General features: G+C 42.7%; 1 protein-coding gene across 1 annotated transcript in view; it reads left to right on the forward strand.

Moving 5' to 3' along the window:
- The window catches only part of mta2 (metastasis associated 1 family, member 2), a 31,984-nt gene that overhangs the window by 1,289 nt on the left and 3,551 nt on the right, over positions 1-27,144 (forward strand). The window contains exons 2-16 of the mRNA XM_074622807.1: positions 12,051-12,118; positions 14,091-14,184; positions 21,597-21,714; positions 22,716-22,779; positions 22,924-23,041; positions 23,180-23,282; positions 23,877-23,976; positions 24,463-24,651; positions 24,777-24,851; positions 24,946-25,004; positions 25,113-25,213; positions 25,327-25,466; positions 25,595-25,823; positions 26,046-26,135; positions 26,222-26,340. Of these exons, the coding sequence (XP_074478908.1) occupies positions 12,051-12,118; positions 14,091-14,184; positions 21,597-21,714; positions 22,716-22,779; positions 22,924-23,041; positions 23,180-23,282; positions 23,877-23,976; positions 24,463-24,651; positions 24,777-24,851; positions 24,946-25,004; positions 25,113-25,213; positions 25,327-25,466; positions 25,595-25,823; positions 26,046-26,135; positions 26,222-26,340 (1,667 nt within the window). The remainder of the gene's footprint in view (positions 1-12,050; positions 12,119-14,090; positions 14,185-21,596; positions 21,715-22,715; positions 22,780-22,923; positions 23,042-23,179; positions 23,283-23,876; positions 23,977-24,462; positions 24,652-24,776; positions 24,852-24,945; positions 25,005-25,112; positions 25,214-25,326; positions 25,467-25,594; positions 25,824-26,045; positions 26,136-26,221; positions 26,341-27,144) is intronic.

The raw sequence follows: 27,144 nt of genomic DNA on the forward strand, positions 1-27,144 counted from the left end.
CTCAGAATTTTATGACTTTTTTTCTTGTAAATTTATGACTTTATTCTTGTAATAATACTACTTTTTTCTCGTAAAATTACGACTTTATCCTCATAATTTTAAGACTTTTTTTTCTTGTAAATTTATGACTTATTCTCATAATTTTAAGACTTTTTTATTTTAAAAATACGACTTTATTCTCATAATTTTAAGACTTTTTTTCTTGTAAATGTATGACTTTATTTTTTGTAAAAATACGACTTTATTTTCATAATTTAACGACTTTTTTCTTGTAAATTTATGACTTTATTCCTGTAATAATAATACTTTTTTTCTCGTAAAATTACGACTTTATTCTCATAATTTTACGACTTTTTTTCTTGTAAATGTATGACTTTATTTTTTTTTTAAATACGACTTTATTCTCAGAATTTTAAGACTTTTTCTCTTGTAAATGTATGACTTTATTCTCGTAAAAATACGAATATAAAAAAAAAACGTTACCCCCACTATGGTTGGCTGCTGAAGCAGCATGAACCGGTTGTGAAAGTTGGTGTATCATTTGAAATAAAAGCACCCTATCGGATAATAAAGTTTGCCGAATTTGTATTTATAGTTTTAAGTAAGCGAAAACAACCATAATTCGTCACATTTTGGTCGTGGAGTGTGTACATATGGTAACATCCTAGAAAGTGAACATGCTAGTTAGCTGTTGAGAGGTCAGCAATCAAACCAATTGTAGAAAGTTGGTGTTTAATTTGAAATAAAAGCACCCCAGTGGTTAATAAAGTTTGCCGAATTGTCATTTATAGTTGTAAGTAACAGAAAGCAGACGTAATTTGTTTAAAATTTGCTCGTGGAGTGTTTACATATGGTAGCATCCTAGAGAGTGAACATGCTAGTTAGCATAAACTGCTAGTTAGCTGTTGAGGTCAGCAACCAGACCAATTGTAGAAAGTTGGTGTTTAATTTGAAATAAAAGCACCCCAGTGGATAATAAAGTTTGCCGAATTGTTCTTTATAGGTGTAAGTAACAGAAAGCAGCCGTAATTTGTTTAAAATTTGGTCGTGGATTGTGTACATATGGTAACATCCTAGAAAATGCATGCTAGTTAGCATAAACTGCTAAGTTAGCTGTTGAGGGGTCAGCATCAAACCAATGTAGAGACGTCTTGGGGGTAGCTGGTAGCTAAAGCTGGCTAGCTTTTGTCGGTGGGGTGGGTTAGTTTCATTATTGCCTCCACCATATCACTTCATATGCAACCAAATAGCGTTAGCCGTGCTAGCTAACTGTATGTGGTCATGTGTTGGCCGGTGTGGTGATTGCTTCTTGAGATACCAGCATGTTAATGGATAGTTTAATAAGAGGAACTAACGTTACCTCGCATTATACCAGTAGTTACAACGAAACACCGGCAAGTGAAACACGTAACTAAAGTTAGCTGAACTTGCTACCAGTGTATCTGTGTCGGTGAGACCTCTCATTTTCATTATGCACCTCTACTTTGCCTCTGGGTGGATCACCGTAGCATCTCAGCACAATTAAATTAGGACATATGTTTGTATTATACAGTAAAATGTGGTGAATTTCACGTCACCATTATTGTGGAGAGAGAAGCGAAACGCCGGTAGAGACGGCTAAGCTGCTACCGGTATTGCCTCCGCTGTTCCCCCCCCCTCAGTTTCATCGATCCTGCGATATGGACAATTACTTTACAGTGGTCTGTCGCCTCGTCTTTTCAGTGCTAACCTTAATTGTCTATAGGCTAATCATTAACAACGATGTAAGGACTTGGTGTACCTTCTTTGAGCCTGAGATGGTTGAATTGAGACAGTGTGACGGTCTTAATGCTGTGTAAGGTCACACAAGAGAGTATGTGGTGCTATTTAGGTCATGCTGATTAAACACTACTCCTGCAGAATATGCTCTGCTATTTTAGTGCTTTATGTTAGCACTCTTTTGTATAATGTTATAATCGCATACATCGTTTTTTACATTGTGCATCATGTCTCAGTTTGTACACTGAGTCTGGAACATATCCACAGCAGATAGATAGCAATAGCACCTCTTGTCGGTGTTAGTGGCAGACTGGTAGAATGGACTGATATATTGGGCTTTTATGAAAATTCAGGTATTGATTATTAACACAATTATTATTTTTTTTCAATTCTTCATTCAATGTGTAATGTATGCTTATGGATCAATTTGCATAAAACAACTTAAACTAATAAATGATATTGGGGTTTTATTGGATTATTTCAAGAGCTGTTCCCCAGCGAAGATGTCTGTCTGGTTACTGTTTGTGTTTACATTGACATCTCTGATGTCTAGTTCCCTTTTCCAACCAAGGATAGTTTCATATATGGAACAGGTATGTTTATATTGTAGGGCTGTTCCGAATACCATTTTTTGGACTTCAACGCTGAAAGCAATATTCAAAGGTATTTGAAGCTCCGCTTCGTGGTGCAACAGGCTGATATGTTCTTCTGTCTGTCTGTCTGTCTCCATCTCCACCGTTTCAGTGCCCGGGACAGTGCCTCTGCCGCACTAATGTACACACACGTACTTCTATACACAACAAACGCCAATATCCGACTGAGAATAACTAATAATAATTCATGTTGAATATGAACTGTGGGATTATTCCTCATTTCATGGGCTATTTGGGGATTTATACATTAATCTAACGTACTTTAAAGAAACTCGAATACTGATTTGGAGGTCAATTACCATGGCAACGGTCGAAGCTTCGAAGCATTCGGGTCAGCCCTATAATATTTCTGTCCAGTGCACATAGTTAAAATAATGTGTGTGCATGAGACCTGTAAAGATGGACAGACACAGAGGCTTGCTGCTCAGAGCTCTTCATAAAGGACTTGTGATGTGTCCGTCTTTGTGTACAGTCAACAGGCAGCTGCTGGGTCTCTCAGGCTAAGTTGTATTTTTTTGCCAGCTTGCTGGATCATGAGTGTGCTGTGGAATTTCCACAGCAGGAATGCAGTGTGGTGTGGCAAATAAAAATGTTACAGTGTAATGCTAAGTCTAGCCCAGAACATATTGCAGTCAGCAACAAGCATGTGATTATGTAATGACTTAAAAAAATATTTTGAAGTAGCCCACACAGAAACAGGGTTGAGTTGTTTGGTAATGCAGAAACCATAAAGAAACAAAATGTATTTTGTAATGTAGGTATTACTGGCAATGTTTGACTTTAATCTGTCAGAATGAGTTCATATTTATATGGAGCAAGTGTCCATGGGTTTTTGTGTTCAATAAGGATTTCTGTTGTTGCAGCTGACTGGTGCAGGCAGTTCTGTATGAGCAAGCGCCTATATTACCAGTCCTCTAGAAGCACACAGTGTTCAGCCTGCATGTAAGATCATTATCTTCTCCAGAGATTAGTCAAAGGGCTTCCTCCTCTTCATTCACCCTCAAGCACCCGGCATACTGCGCCACTCCAGCCGCATACGTCCACAACAAACACTCACGGCTGCCTCAGCAGCTCCTCGGCAGACACTTTCTTTTTTTAGATCTTTTTTTTCAACCCTCTGATACTTATATACATTAACATAAAACCACCTGATCCCTGAATCCCTTCTGTGATTATACTGAACGTCAGGTTTAGCTGAGATGTGGTTTTTTTTCCTGAAGGGTAGATGGTGTGAACCGTCTGAAGTCCAGTGTGTTTTATTCACGGATCATTGATCCGTCAGCCCCCTCGTTCATTGATACTCTAAACTGGCCTCAGTGCTGCTGGAACAGGATCATTCTTTAATTTGTCCCACTGGGCAAGAAGTAGACATGGAGGGCTGGAATATAAAAGATAACTCCCTACGTTCACCATCGCTATGTCTTTCGAGAGCACATGAGAGTGCAGATCCCCTTTTGGTGCTTCAGCCAGTGTTATGTAATGTGGTGCTGTTGTGTTCCTTCACTGTGAACAAGGAGGTGATGCTTTTCTGGTCGGGCTCCTCATCAGTGTGCTAAGTAGAGCAAGAAATCCTCTCCCTGTCTGGATCGTTCCTTCTCCATCTCCGCTTGTGATGATGCATCAGAAAGCCACTGATATCCTCCCGAGGCTCTCTGTCCCTGCTTGTGGGAGGACCAGATGGAGCTTGACGTGAAGCCACACTGCTGTGCAGAGCTGCATCAAACACTACAAGGATGCGCTGTGTCTGTGGTAGTTGTAGGATGAATGAATGGTAGGCTTGATCAATATTTTAAAGGCTGACATCTCTCAGTTAAAGCTGTCAGCAGCTGTTAACAGCTGGTATTGTGAGCCCATATTCGCTATCATTAAATCTGAACATATTTACAAAAAATAATAAAAACAATTAGAGCTGCAACTAGGGCTGGGTGATACGGCTTTTAAATAATGTCTCAGCGTTTTTAGGCTACATTGCGATATACAATATATATCTGACCTATAACTGATAAATTGAGAATTATAAAATTTTGACAAAGTGTTTCTATTTTAACCGGCGCAGCTTTTCTAGCCGCTGGTTTAACGGCCCAGGAAACTCAGACCAAAACCAAAAAACCAGTAAGTCTCATATGTTCAGAGACTGTGGCGGTTATTAAAAGCGAGAACGTCTTTTTTTGAAGTGGAGGCTGTACTCTTCCATCACCATTTCTGACATCAACACATTAAACTCGCTTTGGCGCTTCACTCCTTTTGCTCTCTCCAGGCTCCTTGCCTGTTCTCGGCTTCCCTTTTACATACAAAAGCACGCGCACATCCATGCTAGTACGCCACACACACTCACCCAGGAGTCTGTCTGAGAGTGATGGGAGCGCTGCGAGAGAAGTGAAATGCTAAAACGAGCCTCCTGCTGGGGGCTTATAAAAATTGCAGTTAATATTTATACTCGATGCTGGCGATATAGTAATTTACTACATCCCACATAGAACAAGCCGCAATACATTGAGTATATTCGATACATCCCCCACCTCTAGCTGCAACGATTAGTCAACTAATCAATTCGTCGATCGACAGAAAAATAATTGCTATCTATTTTGATAAACGAGTAATCGTTGAAGTAATTTTTTGTGCAGAAATGTCAGAAAATTGTTTTCAGCCTCTCAAATATGGAGATTACCTGCTTTTTATCTGAATATCTTTGGGCTTTGGACTGACAAAACAAGACATTTAAAGACATCACCTTGGACTTTGAATTTTTCTCTATTTTCTGACATTTTATAGACCAAACGATCAACAGAGAAAGTAATCGTCAGATTAATCAATTATGAGAATAATCGTTAGTTACAGCCCTAAAAACAATCCAGTAATTACAAGTAGTTTACAAAGTACAATGACAAGTTTTAAATTGAGAACTGATTCAGCCGACTGTTGGCATAAATAACCGACTAATGTGCACCAAGTAACATTAAAATTACAAATGCAACTCCACCTTGCTGCAGTTTTACATGAAAGTGTTACATGGCATGTATATATGGGCATCTGTCTCTTGTAGAGCTGGGTAAATAAAAAGATTGCAGTTTTCAGTTGAATGATATAATACAGATTTTTTTTTAAAACCTGAAATCTACCTTTGTATCCATGCATTTTCTCAGTATATGTGTTAAATGTTAAGTGTAGGCTGTAGTAACTTAAATGGCACAGTTAGGGCTGCGTGATGTGTCGGATTGAGTCTACATTGTGGAAACGTGTTGCATTGTGCGTGAGATAGCCTTACACGTGGTAAAGCTCTTTTGTTATTCTTGCTCAACTGCTTTGCTCATGTAGATATACAACATATAGAAGTGGTGTGTTTTAGTCTTGGTTTGGATTTATTCTGATAAAAATAAAAACCTACATAACACACTTCACTGTTCACTTCATTGCCACCGATTAGGTCGGCAGAGCTGGTGGACTTGTCGGTAAACATGGAGTGTCTCAAGGGAAGTGATACTGCTGTATGGGCTCTACTTATTTTTGCTTTGCAGAATAAGGGCTCATCTCATCTGAAGCTTTTTGACAGACAGCTCGAGTCAGCAGGAAGAGGAGGAGTTAGATGACCTTTCAGCTTGTTGTGTAGATGTCATTACACCTGTGCTGAAATCTGATCACAATGCAAGCCTGATCATCTCTAGGAGTAGTATAGCCAGATTGCATTCTGATTCCTCTCTGTGTGCATTTACATGAGTTTCTGCTGTTCCAGATCAGATATCCATATACAAATGGGATCTTTAATGTATCCTTGATAGTTTTCTTAAGTCAGTGGGGCAGGCTGTGCACTACATTATCTCCTCAGCCCAGCAGGTTTACTTCAACAGTGTCATAATAGGCTTCACTCAGTGTCTGATAGTGTTGGAGGAGTTGATACCTGTAGCATTTCACTATAACAGGATTTACCTTGTTACTACGCCTGCCAGCCTGCAGGGTTTCTCTGCCCTGTCCCCATGTCCTTCCAGATCACGATGTCTCTTATATCTCTCCATTGTACATTCAAGCATAGGGAGGTCATTTTACTGACACACTTGCTTTTATCTAAATTTGATCTGTTTCCCTTTAGACTGAACTGATGCCAGTGCTTGGAGCTTTGATGCGAGGATATCTGCTGTGTGTGGAGTAGGGCTGTCAGTCGATTGAAATATTTAATCACGATTAATCGTGTGATTGTCCATAGTTAATCACACATTTTTTTTATCTGTTCAAAATGTACCTTAAAAAGGGAGATTTGTCAAGTATTTAATACTCTTATCAACATGGGAGTGGGCAAATATGCTGCTTTATGCAAATGTATGTATATATTTATTATTGGAAAATCAATTAACAACACAAAACAATGATAAATATTGTCCAGAAACCCTCACAGGTACTGCACTTAGCATAAAATATATGCTCAAATCATAACATGGCAAACTGCAGCCCAACAGACAACAACAGCTGTCTGTGACTTGACTATGACTTGCCCCAAACTGCATGTGATTATCATAATAAATATATATATAATATAATATAATATAACATATATATATATAAATATATATATATATATAATATAATATAATATAACATATATATATATATATATATATATATATATATCATAGTGTGTAGTGACTATTGATTGCACTGCAGACTGCATGCTCATCTGTCATGTCAGCCGTCACGCTGCTCTTTGCCAGCCCACTGGCCTCTTGACCTTTTGATGGAGCTTGGAGAATCTCCTAAACAGACACAAGAGCTTCTCTACATGACCAACTTCACCTTATTCACACCAGAGCAGAACCTGAACCATTAATACAGGAAAATAATTTTAGCTGCTGGATTTGATCCAACTAGGCTGGTGGATTTTATGTGGCAGTATGGGCGGTATTAGTATGAGACATTTCTGTGTACATTACATTTTAACCACATTTCACTTGATCTGTCCCCCCCCCCCCCCCCCCCTCTGCCACGTTAATTTCACTGGTAATAACTGCCTTGTTGAAGTATATTCTGGATCGGTGCTGTGTGTGGGAAGGATTGTGGTTAGCAGAATGGGCTGTGAAGAGCGTTGAATTTGCTGGAGGAGGCTGAGGCCAGCACACCTTTCTACGTACAGAATATTGGTGAATTAATAGAACCCAGTACACTAAACTAAGACTGATCCCTCAGTGAGAGAGACACTAAATATAGGCTAGTCTCTCAAGGCTGTTACTAATATTTGTTTTGAGCGGAGCTGGAAAAGGCAGATTGACAGGTTTACAGACTTCTTGGATACAGCAGCATTTAATTTTATGACGTAATTCGAACAGCTACACAAGAACACTGCCCAAATAAGGTACAGTATACAATTACCAAAAATTAGATTTCATATCGGGAAATATCTAATCCAAGAATATGAAACTAGACCAAGACTTTGACTAAGCAACTGGGTAGTCAATTTACACCGTCAGAGATTTGATAAACTTATTTATCAAGTAAAAACGCTAATGAATTTGCAGTTTCCTGTTCTTTAAAATGTGAGAATTTGCTGCTGGGGAGCTGTTTTATATCACTTTATATGAAATATCTTTAGACTAACTTTAGGTTCTTGGAAATGTATGATCTTTGTTGTTTTTTTGATGACGATTAGTGATTTTTCACAGCTGCACTGTATGGTGGTGACCTTCATTAACCTCTATTTGTATGTCACCTCAGTTAACAGTGTCATTGCCAGGAGGTGTTATCATGGCGTCTAACCTTATAGCTGACCCCATTACTGACTAATTCAATTTATGAATAATAATGCAGTATGCTTGTGTTGGCCTGGTCACATTAGAGGCAGACAATATTGACTGATTACTATCTTCTTTCTAACAGCAGGCAGTTGCTACTATTACTGAGGTGGCATCTGCCTCTGACCCTCTAATTTTTCTTGTAGTACAAGTGTATTTTTGTGCCACAGCCGTAGCCGGAGGCATTATGTTTCCGGGGTTGTCAGTACGTCTGGTCCATTCTTGTTAACAGGATCATCTGGAGTAAATTTCTTCAAATTTTGACACACTTGGACTCAAGGATGAACTGATTTGATTTTGCTAGTCAACGGTCAAAGGTTACTGTGACCTCACAAAACACGTTTTTGGCCATAACTCAAGGATTCATATGCTAATTGTGACAATTTCACACAAATGTCTAACAGGATGAAGTGATGACATTTTGGACAGACATGGATGTAAACTGCAACTTGACTGGTTGGCGGAGGCACACAACCGCAAGGCGGTAATTCTAGTTCTCAATTTAACAAAGAATGCAGTAAATGTTTCTTGTCCTTTCATTATTGGGCCGAAAGTGCAATGCACACTGGTCATGTAGCGTCTAGTGAGTTGACCGAAGTAGTAGCAGTTTTTTCCTCACCTGCTGCTGTGGCAGGTCACTGAACATTTCTACCGGCCACTCAAGGTTTTTGTCTGCTACTTCTGAATGTAGTGTGCTTTAGAACTGTAAATACTAAGAAATATGGTACATATAACTTTAATCCCTGAGTATTTTATCTTTTATCTTGCTTTTTAAAGAAAACTGACTTGCCATGGTGGCAGGTGACCTGGAATTTTTACCTGCCACAGCCAACATTTACCCTTGTCCCCAGTTCACCTGTCCGGGAGCGTTAACTTAGCAGCCTCGCTGCTGCGTGTAGTGTCGCGGACATGCAGCCACTTTCCCAGTAAAAGTCTCCACCGCACGTTTAGTTTAGTTTAGCAGGTTGTCAGCTGTGTCTCTGCCTGGCGTAACAATACTATGTCTGCCCGGCATAACTTTAGCGAGTGTCCAACAAACAGTGTGTATTTGTGCTATGTTAGCAGCTCTAGCATTGCTGGAGGCTTTGTGCTCGCCGCTGCCAAACACGTAGTCTGTGTAACTTAAGCGAGCTTCCGACAGACCGTGAGTGTGAGGTTGTTGGTGGCGTTATAGCTGTGAACGTAGCTGTAGCAGTGTGTGTACAGTTTATGTGTCAGTGAATAAATGCTACGAAACTACAACTCCTCCGCTCCTCTCAAGCGAGCTGGACAGATCGTTCAATACATCCATGGAGAGAGCGGAGCCAACTTCCTCTGTCCTGCAACTCCGGCTCCGCCTCTTAAGGTGGACCAGCTTTTCTCCTTAAAGTGACGGGACGCTCCTCTGAGCGTTCATTTGTGGCACGTCAGTTTCTAGCTTCATGTTACCGGCTTCCATTGAAAATGACTTGTAGAATGCTGCGGTGTAGCTCGTAGTGTGAACACAGTATTAGAGTGTTGATGCACGTCACTGCTGGGAATCAGGACATTAGTGTTTCCTGATGCATCAACAGGCCCCTATGTGCAGGCTCACAGAAGACAGTGGATGCTGGTGTTTTTACATGTGTCGTCATACACCAGTTGCGTGTATTACCCCGAAAACAATAGTACAGTTTGCACCCAAATTTTAGCTGAATTTCCAGAAAATCAACAAAGAAAATGCAAATTATTGTGCATTCTCATCCACTACTATTATGTGAATATTAGGAGTGGAGCACATCCAGATATACAGCTAGTGGTGTTAGTTCTCCGGTTGGGTGCGGTGCCATTAAACCATTACAGAGGAAGAGGACACAATGAGATGATGAAATCAAAAGAGCTCCTAATCATGTGCTCGTGGTTCACTGGTTCATGCTTTTTAGATTTTTTTTTTTTATAAACACTCAACATTATTACTGAAACACTTTCCCTAGCTACAAAAATGGGAAATACGTTATTCACTCATGTTTTACCTGTAAAAGTCACGCTTTAATTGTGCTTTTTCACACAGTCAGGGAAAGCAGAAGTGTGCTTCCTCCTGCTCATAGTTCAGTTATAAAATCCTAGCACACCACGCGTCTCTCCTGCCGGGCTGCTGACAGCGCTGTTGGTTAAACACTCAGTCACACTGGACGGCAGTAGAGGAGGCTGTACCGGCGTCTGGTTCAGAAGTTGTGTAGCGGACTTGACATGACTGACATTCAGCACCAGAGAGAGATGAGAGCAGCCAACAGGCTCCGTCACGCTGCCCTGCCTTGTGCTGTCGACTTAGTTTTGTGGTTAGGTCATTTTGAGACAAGTTTACAGTGTGCCGTGCTGTTGCTTCTGCACTGCTCTGTGTACAATGATGCAGCTAAATAGACAATGCAGTGATTTGACTGACAAAATGCGAGTTGGTCTTCTCCACTGATGACTCGTGTTGACTTTTAGGGAGCAGCACTAACATTCCCTCTACTTTTTCCAATTAGTGTCAGTCATCAAACAGTGGCACAAGTTACCACCAGATGCCGGAGCGTTTTATGTTATGTTGTCGCCACGCTTGGCATCTTCAAACTTCCAGTCAAATAATACTTGTGCATTCTGTGGTCGTGTGGTTTTCCGTAAAGTAAGTCAATTGCCATGAAATTAGTTGTGGATATTCATGGTCCCCAGGGAAAGATTCCTAATGACTTTGGCTTCTGAGGCTTGCTAGCAGGGGTGGATTTTTAGGGCGTTTTCACATTAGGTACGATTGATCTGTACCGTGCCCGAGTACGATTGCCCCCCTCTCCACTCAGCTTTCACATTGGTAAAGTTGTTCCGTACCCGAGTACACTTGCGTTATCACCCACGTGTATTTGTTTATGTTGAGATCAGCTGTTCTAGTGGCAGAGCATCGTAAAACACTTCATTCAAACTTGACAGAAACAAAGGTTTGGCCGAAATAAACTGTTATTTCCAACTCTACATGTTGTCTCCCCACCCACCCCGTCTCTCTCTCTGCCCACTGAGCGTCTCTCGTTCTTCGCAGGCAGACCATTAAATCAGCTAAATTAAATAACAAACATCGCCCGACCCCATCGCCTACTATCGTTAATATTTTAAGGAACCTCTCACCTGCCTTCCTGCTGTATCACACACTGCTGTAGAGTCCAGAGGATGAGATCGGTGCATGCTGTGAGCATACACAGACATAGATATTGAACAGTTTTATGTATACAGATTTTGGAGGAGACCGGTAGCGTTGAAAAGAGCCTGCCCTTTCAAAACTACTCGCTGACTGCTAACGTTACTCACGTTAAATAGCGGTCAACTTCCATGTTTTGGTACGGTTGGCTTTCACACCTGATGCGAACCGTGCCAGAGTACACATGATTTGTACTCCAGAGCACCTTTTCAAATGGACTCGAGTACGGATCGACGATCAGCCTTGGCGGAGGTCTGCGCTCTCCGAGTGCCCTCCTAGTTTACACTTCAGATGAGTTGATCATATCACATGAAGTCAGTCTGCAGCCTTGATAGAGAACTTTCCTGCAGCTCATATTACACCAGTCAATTTACTGAGCTGGCAGGGCCTGGTTCTCCTAACAGTTTCTCAGTGGTGTACTGACAGGCCTCCAACTAGAGCTGTGTGTCAGGTTGAATGGGTTCCATCCAAACTCTTTCAGTTCTGCTATACAGCCACAGAACTGTATCTGTCCAGTGGAGACCTGAACTATCAGAGGACAAACCTGAAGCATATTTGGGGCTGAGGAATATTTGCTATGCTTAGTATTTATTTTTATAATGTACATTCATGCATTGATGTTAATATTCCCCTGTGAGCACAACATGAGTCTAATCTTGTTTTCTGTTTTTTTTTTTCCAGATTACGTGTACTTTGAGAACTCCTCCAGCAACCCTTACCTGATCCGTAGAATAGAAGAGCTTAACAAGGTTGGTTGTTTTTCTTTCTTCCTTCAACCTCACAATATTTCCATTTGAAAGTTGTTTCTGTAATACCGGGGTTGGGTACCGTTCACATTTGAGCCGGTACCAGTACCCAACTGTACCTTTCTTTGGTAATCACACAAATGTAATTTCAGTTGTTAAAAAATTAGTCCAAACTTCTCAGTTTCAACATAGTTATTTATTAAGAACATTTAGTTGTTTATTTAGAACATTTTACACACCACACAATAAAACACCCGCCTACCTCTCTCCCCTACCAAACCCGTCCCCACAACCTCCAGCCTGTCACAGTCTGTCTCAAGGACACAGCGTGAGGATGCTGTCGTGTGTCTCGGAGGAAGCACATGCGACACGTGTTGCCCTGACCAGTTTTGCATTTCACACTACAAATATTGTAGTAGTCGTTGTCTGCGTTGAGTTTTGAAAAGTGTCACCACACAGCTCGGCTCGGCTCGGCTGTGGCTCATCTAGAGATTCAGCATGTTGTCTATTTTTCCTTGTGATGCATGCGGTTCTCACCAAAGTGAAAATTATCTGTCATATTGACATCATACCATTCTGATCCACTGGCAGGTGTGTTAAAATCGTACATTAGGACACCTCAAATGTGGTTCCAGTCAACGTAGTGTTACACACACAAACAAACACACACACCATTTCCCCTGGTCTTTCCTGGACGCTGCTCATGTTAACGGTGGTTACTGTAATCACAGGACACTAGTACAGGAGCCACTTATATAACAGCGGCAGCATATGACACAGGCTTGTTTCCCAGTCAAAGGATTAAGCTCATTTATGTAACACTCTTACATTGAGCACCAGGAGGACTGCATCGTCCTGAGTGCTAATGGCTGCTGAGCACAATGAATGGATAGTAAGAGAGAGAGCGAGTGGCCAGCTCTCAGCTCCAGGCTGGAATGTGGAGGGAGTGTGTGTGCGCTGTTGATGCTTTCTCTGCTCTTATGATCACAGTCAATCCAGGGAGAATGAAACCCCTCATCAGCTTTCAAACCTGAAGTACTACTACCAGGGGGGATGCCATATCCATATACCAGTATAAATCTTAATGCAATTTTAGATTTGTCATATCATGATACGAGCTGTGGGGGAATTGGTTCCAATAAAAATAAACAACTTCAGTATTATGGAAGGGGTTTTGACGACATTAAGCTTGAGAGAGAAGAGCAGAGGGGCTACATCACACAACAAAGGCCACATATACTGTCCTCTACTAACTAAACTGACCTGTGTGAGGAAAGTCTCATCACACAAGCAGAAGAGAGCAAACACTTAAACATTAGGGCTGAGACGATTCACCTATTTCCTGATTCGATACTTGGGTGCCGATTCGATATGTATTATGATTTTTAAATATTGCGATTCTACAAGTATTGCAATTCGATATTGCAATTTTTGTTAACTTTTTTAACACTAGACCAGGGGTCAGCAGCCTTTACTATCAAAAGAGCCATTTTAGGCAAAAAAAACAAAAAAAGAATCTGTCTGGGGCCGCAAAACATTTGAGCATTGTGATGAAGGTAACACAGTTTATAGTCTAAGTATATAGTATATAAGTCTAATGCAGTGAGGGCCAAAGTGCAAATGTACTACGGAGTATTAGGGCAACATTGAGGGGGAAAAAATCTGAGATTTCCAGAATAAAGTCATAACTTTACGAGAAAAAAAGAAAATCACACGTAAAATCACTACTATATAATATTATGACTTTATTCTCGAAATATTATGACTTTATTCTCGAAATCTCCGATTTATTTTTTTTCCCTCAATATGGTCCTAATACTCCGTTGTACTATAGACTTACAACAATGATAAATAAAAATTAAGGAACTGTTGAATGTGAGTAGTGAGTGGTTGGTATAGATATGATGGGCTAAACACTCTGGGGCAGACTACAGTTGCTGATAATAACTTGTTACTACTGACTTTCAATTTCCAGACAGCCAATGGAAACGTGGAGGCGAAGGTGGTGTGTCTGTTCAGGAGGCGGGACATCTCAGGCAACCTCAACACCCTGGCTGACAGCAACGCAAGTGAGTAGCAACCCCCGGAGCCCAAAGCTCCTCTCAGCTCCCCTCTTTGTTTTCCACAGTGTGAGAGCAGGTATGATATGGCTGGCTGCCTTTAATGAACCTGTTCCCCATTGTGTTGCACATAAAAGCCTCAAAGCACCTCTTCAGCTTTTATGTTCTAAATTGCACCAAGGCCTACTCCTGGTGTTAAAGAAAGACCGTCACTTTTGTGTAAAGCTCAATGCTGAAGAATAGTTAATGGGACAGCTGTGTTTATTTGTTCATGCCAAACATGTTAGGTATTAAAATTGTAGTCACAATATTTGTATGCCTCCGTACCAGTGACAGCCATGGCCAGAGGCTGTATATTTTCGGGTTGTCCGTCCGTCCGTCTGGTCCATTTTCGTGAACGCGATACCTCAGGAACAGTTGGAGGGAAATTCTTCAAATTTGGCAGAAACGTCACCCCTGACTCAAGTATGAACTGATTACATTTTAGTGGTCAAAGGTCACTGTGACCTCAAGTACATCCCATTCTCGTGAAAGCGATATCTCAAGAATTGTATTAAATCTGGCACAAACCTCCACTTGGTCTCAAGGATGAACTGATTAGAATTTGGTGTCACTGTGACCTCACAAAGCACGTTTTTGGCCATAACTCAAGAATTCATATGCTAATCCGGTCTAACAGGATAAAATAACTTTGCTCACACTGTGTGATTATTCAGCTTCAAGTTGTATTGATTAGTTTAATTTTGTCAGCTATTATTAGATTTAGTCCTAGTCCTGAGTCCATGTTAGTTGCAGTTATGGCCAAAAGATTAGTTGACAAAAATATTATTCTGTTCTGTCATTTTTAGTCCTTGTAGCCGTGGGGTTTCTGTCCTGACAGTAACATTACTACACACTTTTTTTCCCCGCCATACCCTCTGTTGCCATTGTGTCCTTTTCCCATCACCGCCAGCCTTTTGCCGAGCTCCTTCAACCGTAGGGTGCAGCTAGCTCTATGTTAACACTGTTGGCGTTGCGCTACTGGTGTCCAAAGTAACCTTCAAACACCTTTTAACATCTAAACAAACGGGTAATAGTAATAACGCTAGGCTAAAGAGTTGCTGTGTAGTTGGTTGCACCAACAATAAATCCAAAACGTTGACCTCCGATTTGTTTTCCTGCCATGTCCTTAAAAAGATCTAATAGAGGGGCTTTATGGCTCCAAGCTATAGACCAGACCAGCATGGCATCATCGCCGAGGATGAGCTCCCTTTTGGGGGAAAGAAACTCGCTGTCACAGGAGAAAAAATTATGAAAAGCTGTTGTGTAGCGGGTTAACCGAGGCTTTCACTCTGACATTTGAGGCACATACGTTATGTTAATATTCACTGTCAGTGTGCTAAATGGCTAAATGATGTTGGTCACAGTGACCAGCATGGCTAGCTAACATTAGCTTCAGTGGGAGGCTGCTGCAGTAATACAGTCATACATTAACTATATAGCAGCATCAGACCGTCGTCTCCAACTAAATCTCAGCCTATAGATCAAACAGTTGACTGTTAACACGTTGGTTATTTACAGACAACACTTAGCTGAACGGGATTCAATCAAATATGTAGAGATTTCTGGAGAAGCAATATCCAGCCACTGTGTTGGACGGGGAAAGACTGAAGGGACATGGCGGCGATCAACCTTCATTTATTAAGGTATCGCCAATGCTCAGGTCCAGGCAAGATCACAAAATAATTATTAGACATGTGTATGAAACAAACGTTTGTATAACAAGAGATGAATGAATACGAACTTGTCAAAATTACAATCCAAACATACGTCAAATTGCATTGAAGTCTATGAGATCTTCGGTTTTCTATCCCCCAAAAGGGGGCGCTGCCTTGAATTTTAGTACTAGTATGTGCCGGTCTGATACATTTAATTAATATTTCAAATAGGAATTGGGGGCAGGCAGGTGTCACCTCAGCTTTTACAGGCAGACACCACTAAATCAAATTATATGGCAGTACAATGATCCCGCACCCCACTGGAGTTATTCCTCTGGTGAGACATAAGAATAATAATGTCTAACTATAATTCTCAGTAGTATCGTCTCAGTGCGTGGTGCCTGCCCCGCCCCCCTCCGCCCCACCCTGATCCAGGCTGTGAGCCCAGTCTCTTGTCTTGTGTGTGTGATCAGAGAGCCAAGGAGGTGGGAGGGTGGAGGTAGTGGGGTGGTGCTAATGGCATGCAGACTACTGAAGCCTGATCACATTCACTCATTACCCCCACCCTGACACCAACACCAGCTTCCCCCCTCCCTCCTCCTGGGCCGCAGTGCTCCAGACAAAGACATCCCCACACACACACACACACACACACACACACACTAACACATTACACCTCAAAATGGATGCATTAATGCTGCCTTTTTTTTGTAGTCAGCGCCACACACAGATGCTAAGTGTTTGTTCCCTGCTCATGTGTGGACAAGTCTGAGATGTGTCTGAATACAATGATGGTAATTTCATCATGCGTTGTGTCTGCTGGCAGCCTGCGCTCTTTAAAGCTTTTTATTCTTTTAAAGAGGCCGAGTCGTCTACCTTCCAAACGTGGCTCTGCCCATTGAGATTTTATAGGTGATACAGTGACAGAGCTGAACTGCAACAGCGGTATTTGCCTGTATTTTAGTGCAGCTTTTCTCAGTAGCAAAGCATGAAGTCAACGATGGCAATGTTCCGTTCTAACCATTTCACCACAATCTGAGACAGGTGGTTAGAAAACCAATGCTTTGGTTATCATTGACAATCTTATCTTTAACACTGATAATCATTTACTATGGTTAGATTTTCTTCTTCTCTGCTGTATCCAGCTACTGAAAGCACCATCGTTTTCAAGCCACGTAATTCATCTCATAGTGGTTTGAATTTTTAAATTTCTTGTTTTAGAAATTTTGCATTTGTCTACTGCTTTGACAATATTGTTTCTAGTACAGTCTGCCAAATAACACCTGAAGGTGACTCGATAAAAAAACGTAAGTTCAGACCGACCTTTTCTCTCTCTCTCTGGCACACACAGCGAGTGCGGCGGCGCTCCTTGTCTTGGTAATTGTCAGTGCAAAAGCCATAATTTACTAAATGAACATCATGCTGTATTGAAGAAGACTTGAAACTAGCGATTGAGACCATAAACTCATGTTTACTGAGTTAATAAATCAAGTGAGAAGTAGGGCCATTTTCTCATAGACTTCTATACAATCAGACTTCTTTTTTGCAACCAGAGGAGTCGCCCCCTGCTGGCTATTAGAAAGAATGCAAGTTTAAGGCACTTCGGCATTGGCTTCACTTCTCAGACCCGGATGTTGCCCACTTTTTCCAACAGCGGGGAACTGAACTGAAAGTAAAACTTATCCATGCTCTCTTCAAAGCAGCCCGACTCCGTTGACAAAAAACATATAGATAAGTTTCACTTTTAGTTCAGTTCCTCGTTGGAAAATATTCTAAATATAGCGTACACTTCAACTGATATTGATTTTTGGCTGGACCACAGAGGGCCAGTCCTACAAATGCAAAAGTTTGTCACTGAGCGATGAAGTTACACGATTGGTCAGCCGAGTGCTGGAGTTTCCTCATTGGCCGTGAAAAGGTAGAAACAGTCCTTAATGCAAATGAGCCCGTCCAGCATGACGCGTCCGGCTCACGAAACTTGGACCAAGCTGTCAAACTAGGCGATCTAGTTCTAAAATTAAACCGGATTCAGCAGTGGCGTAGAATATTTCTTGCTTGAAATGTTTTCAGAAATAGATTTTAGCAGTGCGTCCCCTAGTGTCCTCGCTGGAACTGGTGGACATGTACCGCTGGATTTAACATTATAGACATGACCGCTGATTATTTGTGTAACAATTTAGCCACAAATTCACAGACTGATTGCACACGGTTCAGATATATACTCGGCTTTGACCAAGTCTTGTTTTAGGTGTCTAAAATACGTTTTGCTGCTGCCCCCCTTCCACAGCAGTACATTGCTTTGCTCCTGTGCTGATACTCCTGACTGTTTCTCCAAACTCCATCTACTGAAGGTAACACACTGACTCTGGAGAAGTTCTGAAAAAGCTCCATTTCTTTAGAGTGACAAAAACCTGCTTAACAAAATTGTTAAAAGTCCATCCAACCTTGTCATAGACCCAAAGGGATGTTCTACTGTCTGCATCTGCAAGTACGTTAGGGTCCGTGTGACGTATCATCAGAGGGTGTTACACGTAGACTCTGTGTGGACGTCTTTGAACCGCCAATTCTTCGTGGCTACAAGTGGTAGCGTAGCGATCTACTGTGCATGTCTGGAACGCGTCCTCCACAGCGGACGGTATAATCAGAACTACTATGGTGCTGTTGGCAGCTGTCTGTGTCCGTTTGGGATTAGAACCAAGGCTTAACAATGATGAAGAAGTGTACCAGCTCCCTCCAGCTCCCTGCTGCTCATTTGTACTAAAACCTTGCTTCATCTGACTCACTTTTTTTTTTTTTTTCATCACTGCTCTCCTCCTCTTCCTCCTCATTCTACACACACACGCACGCACACCAATTCTTTGTGCAGAACAAAAGGCCCTTGATCTGTCCCCGAGGGCCACAGCACGCAACGGGTTAATTCTGACTTGCCTTGTGTCTTTGTGAGAGCGAAGAAAACGTGTGTGTGTGTGTGTGTCTGTAGGAGTGTGTTACTGTTATGCTGTGTGCGCTGTAAGTGTCTGTCGCTCCTTCTGTGTGTGTGTGCGTGTGTGTGCGTGTGTGTTTCTTCTTCGTGTGTGTGTGTGTGTGTGTTTGGAGGGAGTTGGGGATACATGTTGGGGGGGGATGGGCGCCTCAGGTTTGGTACACAGGGTTTCCTACTTTGTCTGGCAGGGACTAGCTGGACAGGAGGAGGAGGGGGGTGAAGGGGGGGTTGAGAGGTTAACAGAAAAGGGGTGTGGCTTAAGGTACCGTCCCTCTCGCTCGCTCGCTATCTCCCTCTGTCTCTCTCTCTCTCCCTTGCCCTCACTGACAGGGTTTCCTGTGGCTGAGTGCAGGGGCGGAGTCCACGGAGATGGAGCGATATAGTCCCTCCCCTCCAGCTTGCAACAAATTACTCACCCGCCTGAAATTAGGAATGCGCAATCTAGTGGCCGAACACACACACACACTCACAGGCACACACACATAGCCGCCTATGGCTTAATTTTTTCATGTATCTTACTGTCTGGAAACATTGGTGTCACGTGGGTGGGTCATGTGAAACAGTCGCATTGTTTTTCTGTAAGTCCATTAATAACCGTGTCTGTGCGTTAGTAGTGGAAAGCAAAGATCAAGTACACAGTTTAAATCCTTCCATTTCTTATAAAAGTCTTAATTCGAGGAATCACACCGTTGAGCTCTCAGGACCAATTTTCTTTAACCTGATAATTTGATGACCTTTGAACTCTTGTAAAGTGCTTTACGGAGGATTAACATAATATCAACTGCTGCAATAGGAAGTAAGAAATTAACTGGGAGGACAACAACTGTAAAAGGTCATTACATAAGAGTACGACTATAAACATAGTGGCATGAGGTATAAGGTCAGGTTCAGACAACAGTACTGCATGTGCAAAAAAGGCAGCTTCCTTATTCATGTCGAAATGAATCTTTAACGGTTGACAAATTTTATGTCATCTCGTGCAATATATTGCCACATCGCCAAACCCTGGCTTGCAATTGTTGACACAGAGGTTAAAATGATTGTCGCTGTTAAAGGTATAAGGTGTAAAGTCCAGTTTCAAAGTAGTTTTGGAAACTGAGAAGACTCCAAAATCACAGATCTGTTGCTCAAACTGGACCTCATGGATCACATTTTGTTTTCTCCAGTAGGCGATTTGTTAATTTTTAACAGCGGGGACGCCCCAGCTAGAGAATATTATCGATCCAAGACGAAACTAACAGAAGGGCGAGATTCAGAGAAAAAGTCGCAATTACGATTCCGTCTGCTACTTCAGCACCACGGACAGCATCGTGGTCGCGTCGTTTATCAATACACAGCAGAGTTAGGCAATAGATTCTAACTGGCACAAACCTCAGTCAGATAAAGGATCAATGAGCTAGACAGACTAGCATAACATATTCTGCTCCTGCACTCAGATACACCAAGCCGACATCAAAAGAACCAGCGGTGATGAAGGCCGACTGTTGCGTTGACTCACGTCGCCTTCGTCTTGGCCGACAAGTTGCACTTGAACACACCGCAAAAACTACAGCTGATGGCCAGTTAGCGTGTATGTTCTGCGCCTCCGCGAGAGGAAATAACTCTCCACACCAGCAGGCGGCGGTACTCTGTATTCATCATTCAAAAAGGGAAACAGGAAGACAGAGGACGGCGGATATACAAGCCGTTGTTATGATACGGACATGAAACAAAGCAGCGTTTGCCGACCATTTTCACACCACTCTCACTCACCACTTAGCTCTATTCCAGATGACCACATTGTTTTGAGAATATCCGTGTATTGGAGTGATCAGATGAGATGAATATGAAGAATGAGAAGAGCCTCCTGTGTGTGCCCTCTTGACTTTACTCGTTGGCTTGCTTTCCTCACGACCGTTTCTCTTGTGCACTGAAGCTGAACAGCCAATCAGAGTGATTTCTCTCACCGACGAGCTCCGCCACCGATTCAACATGCTGAATCGGACGGAAAAAAACTCAGACACGGGCCGACTAGAGCCGACGGTGCGGCACACAGCGCAAAAACTAGGCCCCAAAATAACCGTCGGCATATCGTGGGCTTGGTGTGTCAGGGCCCTGACAAAGGGGATGGCATCCCCCCCCTTGAATTTAATTAACACAGAGCTGTTTACCGGTCTGAACAACCGGTAAAAGCAGGCTCTCACAATTCAATTGTAAACTATTGGACCTGGCGAAATTGCCCTGTTCACACCCCATCAGCACATACACTGGAAGATACAGTTCTGACACCATCTCTGTGAGAGAGTGAGAAAGAGAGGGAGAGAAAGGAGAGCACTAAAGGGATGGATTAGGTGAGAGCAAAAGAAGAACTAAACAAACTGTGATAGAATCCACATTTCATTGCAAAAATCATCAGATTAGGCCTCACAGCAGTGACTACCATGTGACCTATGAAGCTGCTCAGGGCCCAGCGGCCACCAGGGGGCCTCTCTGGGAAATTGTGGATATTAACCAAGGCTTGCTTGATGTCTTCATTCAACCTCCTGTCAATGGACAAACTGCTAATGCTACTTTCCCAAGTTTTTAAAAAAATCCTGAAAGTTCATTCATGTTTTCCTCTTCCTGGGGGTTCCTGACCCACAGGTTGCAGATCAGTGTTTTACAGGAATTCTTTACGCCTTGTTTTTAGTTTGTGACGGTGTATATGATGTTTGTCATGTCAGTAGAAAAGCAGTGCTGACGCTGATGTGTTTTTGTTGCAGGAGAATTCGAGGAGGAGTCGAAGCAGCCGACGCCGTCTGAACAACAGAAACACCAGCTCAAACACAGAGAACTCTTCCTGTCTCGACAGTTTGAATCTCTACCTGCTACTCACATACGGTACGTGTTTACTGACAGGAGTCGCTGACGGAGCTGCAGTTCAGTTTGAATCCAGAACACCTGCCATGCACAGTTGCTGGTCCTCGCTGCAGCCACTCTCGGCTGTTACGGCACTGATGTGTGCTACCCCATCTGATTTCCTTTTTAGAAAGAGTTGTTGTCCATCCTGTTCAGCTGTTGATGAATGAGTTATCAAGTGATACTATAGTGACAGAGGGGCACACGTATACCACATATTAGACTTAGTCATGCAGGCATATTACATACTGTAGATATCCAAGTACGTTGAACTCCTCCTCATCCTGACACCACTGTTATCTTAAACCAAAACAGCTGCACCAGCAACAGATGTCCATGTCATTCACATTTTCATATTCATGATCAGGTTATTAGTACATATGATAAGACTAACAGATGGACCATAGATATTTTCACTCTCTTTCTGAGCAGCACATTCAGATTATTGAGATTCTGAAGTTTGTTTGTGTACAGAAAAGCTGTCTATAGCAAAATTATTTTCTTATTGGCTGTGATGTTATTGCATGTCTTTACATCAAACCTTTATTTTAACCTTTGAGGCTGTAGAGAATCTGTGAATCTTTGTCTCATGCTGTGTTTTGCCCGGATTCTGTACAGATGTGATGTGCTATTGTAGCTCTGGGTGACCACAGACACATAGAAGATTTATTTCCTCCATTTCTGATTCAACAACTTCAGGACGTCAGTGACGACAGGAGGAGAATCTCAACACTGATAGGCTTTCACGACACAACGTCACGCGAATTTCCCGCTCAAGTTGAAATATTTCAACTCCAGCGAATGATGTGAATTTGGCATGTTTGCGTTGTGCCAGTCGCGTTGCCCGCGAGGATTTGCATCCATCCGCCTCTTCGCATTGACTTTGTATATAATCGCGCCGCACGATAACGTTCGCTTCGCTCTTGGTGGTCAACACACCATCACACATCCTGGTGTCTGAATGATTCTCTCTGTCTCCCCAGGGGGAAATGTAACGTCACCCTCCTCAATGAAACAGACGTCTTGGCCGGCTACCTGGAGAAAGAGGTGAGACACCATCTGTTCATTTGTCATAAGCTCATTACTTTGGTGCTCATGTGTTTGAGTTTTGAAGTTTTGAAGTGAATAAATTGTTGGATCAAAGTGCATTTTTTCAAGCAGCTGTAATCGTTTTCTGTGTTTTCTTTCCAGGACTGTTTCTTCTACTCGTTGGTGTTCGACCCCGTCCAGAAGACCCTACTGGCGGACCAGGGCGAGATCCGGGTGGGCTCGAAGTACCAGGCAGAGATCCCTGACAAGCTAGCTGATGGTGAGCAGCACATTTATAGTCGGAGCTACCAGGCAAACAAATGTTTCCTTAAATCCAGTCGCTACTTGAGCTGTTTCCACCTGTAAAAAAAAAAAAAGAAATTTGAAAAAAGTTGAACCCAGTTCCTCCTCGTCTCAGTTGAATCAGACACCCGGATCCAGGAGAAGCTGGAGACCAAGGTGTGGGACCCCAACAACCAGCTCAAAGACCCTCAGATCGACCAGTTCCTGGTGGTGGCAAGGTAACGCTCCCCCTGCCATCTGTCACTCAGTTGCATCATCACTAAATCCTGTTGCCATGACGACTTCTGACTCAACCATCCACAGGACAGCTTTTCTAGAGGAAATGTGTGAATTGGCAACAGGTTTAATCTCATGGGAGAATATTTGTTCATGGTTGATATACATGTAATATCTGATGGTAAAAGAGTTATGAGACGGAGGTCAGCAGAATAACAGTGACTGATGTCATGCAGACCTCTGCCCTGGCCTTACTGGAGGTATTCATTTCAATTCAGGCTATATATGTATATATACACATTTTGTATAGCATATGCCAAAACTGCATACGAATATGGATTTAACATTGTAGTTTAGCAATGGAATAATGATACTACACAAGTGTTTTGGAGGTGCAGCACAGTTTATTTTTTAAAGGAAATCTATAGGAAGTTTGCTTTTGGAGGGAACCATCCTGCTGCCCATAAATTGGTCTACGAGCCAAACACTCCATCTAGTGTTCATTTAATGAACATTCAGCACTACTCATGTTAACCCTGTTGTAGAACGGACAGATCAGTGATCGTAACCAGCATCTATTCTTTTTTTTTTTTCAGAGCTGTGGGGACCTTTGCTCGGGCCCTGGACTGCAGCAGCTCCATCCGCCAGCCCAGCCTCCATATGAGTGCAGCTGCAGCCTCCAGAGACATCACACTGGTGAGACTATTGACTGTGTGTGTGTGTGTGTGTGTGTGTGCTTGTGTGTGTGTGCTTGTTTTTCCATCCTATATTGATATTTAGGACCAAATGTGTCAAGAAAAACGTTTTTTTATTCACTGTTGAAGTTTTTAAATTTGAAATTAGCATTAATTAATTCTGATGACGGATGCCTTGTATCATTTCTTGTTAGTAAACAACAGTACAGTTTACTGTGTAAAAATTAGGGCTGTCAATGTCAACGCGATAATAATGCGTTAACGCAAATTTGTTTTAACACCACTAATTTCTTTAATGCATTAACGCAATTTCTTAATTAACCTCTTAAAATCCCGATGGGCCGCCGATCTTTCGGAGGTTGTAGTGGGCTCAGTTTTAAAGCTAGAGTGAAGATACTGGCATCATATAAAACTAGACCCTAAACTAAGGAACCTAAGGAATCCATTGGTATCAACCATTTTCATACTCCCTTCTCTCTGCTCTCAGTTCCATGCTATGGACACGTTGCAGAAGAACAACTACGACCTGGCCAAAGCCATGTCCACCCTGGTTCCTCAGGGGGGTCCGGTGCTCTGCCGCGACGAGATGGAGGAGTGGAGCGCCTCAGAGGCCATGCTGTTCGAGGAGGCTCTGGAGAAATACGGCAAGGACTTCAACGACATCCGCCAGGACTTTGTAAGCTCTTCACCTCTGCTGTTTCTTTCCGTGGATATATATGTATTCACTGTTGATGCACACATTTCATGCTTTGTTGTCAGTACAATATGGAACTGAACTGTGTCCTGTTTCCTCTCCCTCAGCTGCCCTGGAAGTCTCTAGCTAGTGTGGTCCAGTTCTACTACATGTGGAAGACTACTGACCGCTACATCCAGCAGGTAGGTCTACACAGTAAGCCACAAAATACCACCGTTTGATTTGACTGCTTTTTTTCACAAACCCATTTCCCATCGCCCGTTTTCTCTCCATCAGAAACGACTAAAGGCAGCAGAGGCAGACAGCAAGCTGAAGCAGGTGTACATCCCCACCTAGTGAGTGTTACTGTAAACTGCTACACAAAGTACCTTCCTCCAGTTAGACCTGCTATGAGAATAACTCCCCTTTCCTCTCTCCACTCTCTCCTCCCCTCCCTTCACCAGCACCAAACCCAACCCCAACCAGATCATGGTGCCAGGCAGCAAGCCTGGTATGAACGGGGCAGCAGGCTTTCAGAAAGGACTCAGCTGTGAGAGCTGCCACAGTAAGTGCACACTCTGCAGGAAGGGTTTGATGGAGACAGTTTCTGTCAGTCGGTAAATAGTATAAGCCTGTTGAGATGCCTCTCTAACACTGACTCTCCCTCCACCAACCCAGCGGCCCAGTCTCCTCAGTGGTATGCCTGGGGGCCTCCCAACATGCAGTGCAGACTGTGCGCCTCCTGCTGGATCTACTGGAAGAAGTATGGAGGCCTGAAGACCCCCACACAGCTAGAGGGCGCCGCTAGAGCTGGCTCTGTAAGTCTCCTTCCTCACAGTCTCATGATGTTTTTCATATCAGTCAACAGCAGTACTGTTACAATGTTAGACTCAGAATCTCAGAATGACACGTTCTCATGGTATCCCCTCTTCCTCTCTCTGTCCAGGAGGCAGGCCCCCGCGGTCACATGACACGCCAGGAGGTCCAGGGCATGTCGCCGTTCACCCGCAACGAGGGCCGAGCCAAGCTGCTGGCCAAGAATCGGCAGACGTTCATCCTGCAGACCACCAAGCTGACCCGCATCGCTCGGCGGGTGTGTGAGGACATCCTGCAGCCTCGCCGCGCTGCACGGCGGCCCTACGCCTCCATCAACGCCAACGCTGTCAAGGCTGAGTGTATGTACAGTACTCTGACTTTAGTTTCCTGAATATGTATGATTAGTAGACATGATTTTATGTGCAAATGATACATCCTGTAAAGCTTACTTTTAAACTACTAACACGTTAAGATTAGGGTGTTCAGTTTGTTTCACTCATGCTTATAAATGTACTGTTTAAATTAGCAGATTAAATAAGAGGATTAATCTAAACCAGGTTGTACGTTGGTTGTTTCTTCAGGTATAATCAGGCTGCCCAAAGCCACAAAAACTCCTCTAAAGACCAAGGTGGTGCCTCGACAGTCGCTGGCCAACATAGTGAAGGATTTAGGTAAGAACACGTCATGTGACCATCGTGTCTCTGAATCCACCTCCTTCAGTAGGATTGGTTGTTGAGGAGTGTTGTTGTCTCTGCAGCCATCTCCGCTCCTCTGAAACTGAAGGCGTCTAGAGGACCCCCGACACCCATCAACAGGAACCAGGCCAGCCAGCCCCGCGTGGGCCAAAGCCTGCTGGGAAAGAGAGGCTTCGACAGCGTTAGTATTACACTCATTAGCCTACAGTTACTCACAACACCCTTCTCTGCATATGTCCTTCACTGCTTTTACTTTTGCCAGAAAAAAACTGGGGTCCCTTGACCTCTGACCTCCAGATATGTGAATGAAAATGGTTCTATGGGTACCCACGAGTCTCCTTTTTACAGACATGCCGACTTTATGATAATCACATGCAGTTTGAGGCAAGTCGTAGTCAAGTCAGCACACTGACACACTGACAGCTGTTGTTGCCTGTTGGGCTGCAGTTTGTCATGTTATGATTTGAGCATATTTGTTATGCTAAATGCAGCACCTCCGAGGGTTTCTGGACAATATTGTCATTGTTTTGTGTTGTTAATTGATTTCCAGTAATAAATATATTCATATATTGGCATAAAGCAGCATATTTATCCACTCCCATGTTGATAAGAGTATTAAATACTTGACAAATCTCTGTTTTAAGGTGCATTTTGAACAGATAAAAAATATGCGATTAACTATGGACAATCATGCGATTAATCGTGATTGAATATTTGAATCGACTGACAGCCCTAATATAAATATAAATATAGGGGGAGAGATGGATATTACATGCAGAAACGCTCCCCTGGTGGAATCCATCTGGGGCTGTTCCAGCTACATGGTATGCGTCCCAACCACAAGGTCACCAGACACCCCAGCTTGGGTTACTTTGGATTTGTGATTTCCAAGACTGTGGACACCGTTAGGTACACATACCTGAAGTCACAGTATACCAGCTGAGTATGCTGATATCTGCTGGCACCGTGGTGGATTACAACAATC

The sequence above is a fragment of the Sebastes fasciatus genome, chromosome 22, assembly GCF_043250625.1.
Source record: "Sebastes fasciatus isolate fSebFas1 chromosome 22, fSebFas1.pri, whole genome shotgun sequence".
NCBI lineage: Eukaryota > Metazoa > Chordata > Actinopteri > Perciformes > Sebastidae > Sebastes > Sebastes fasciatus.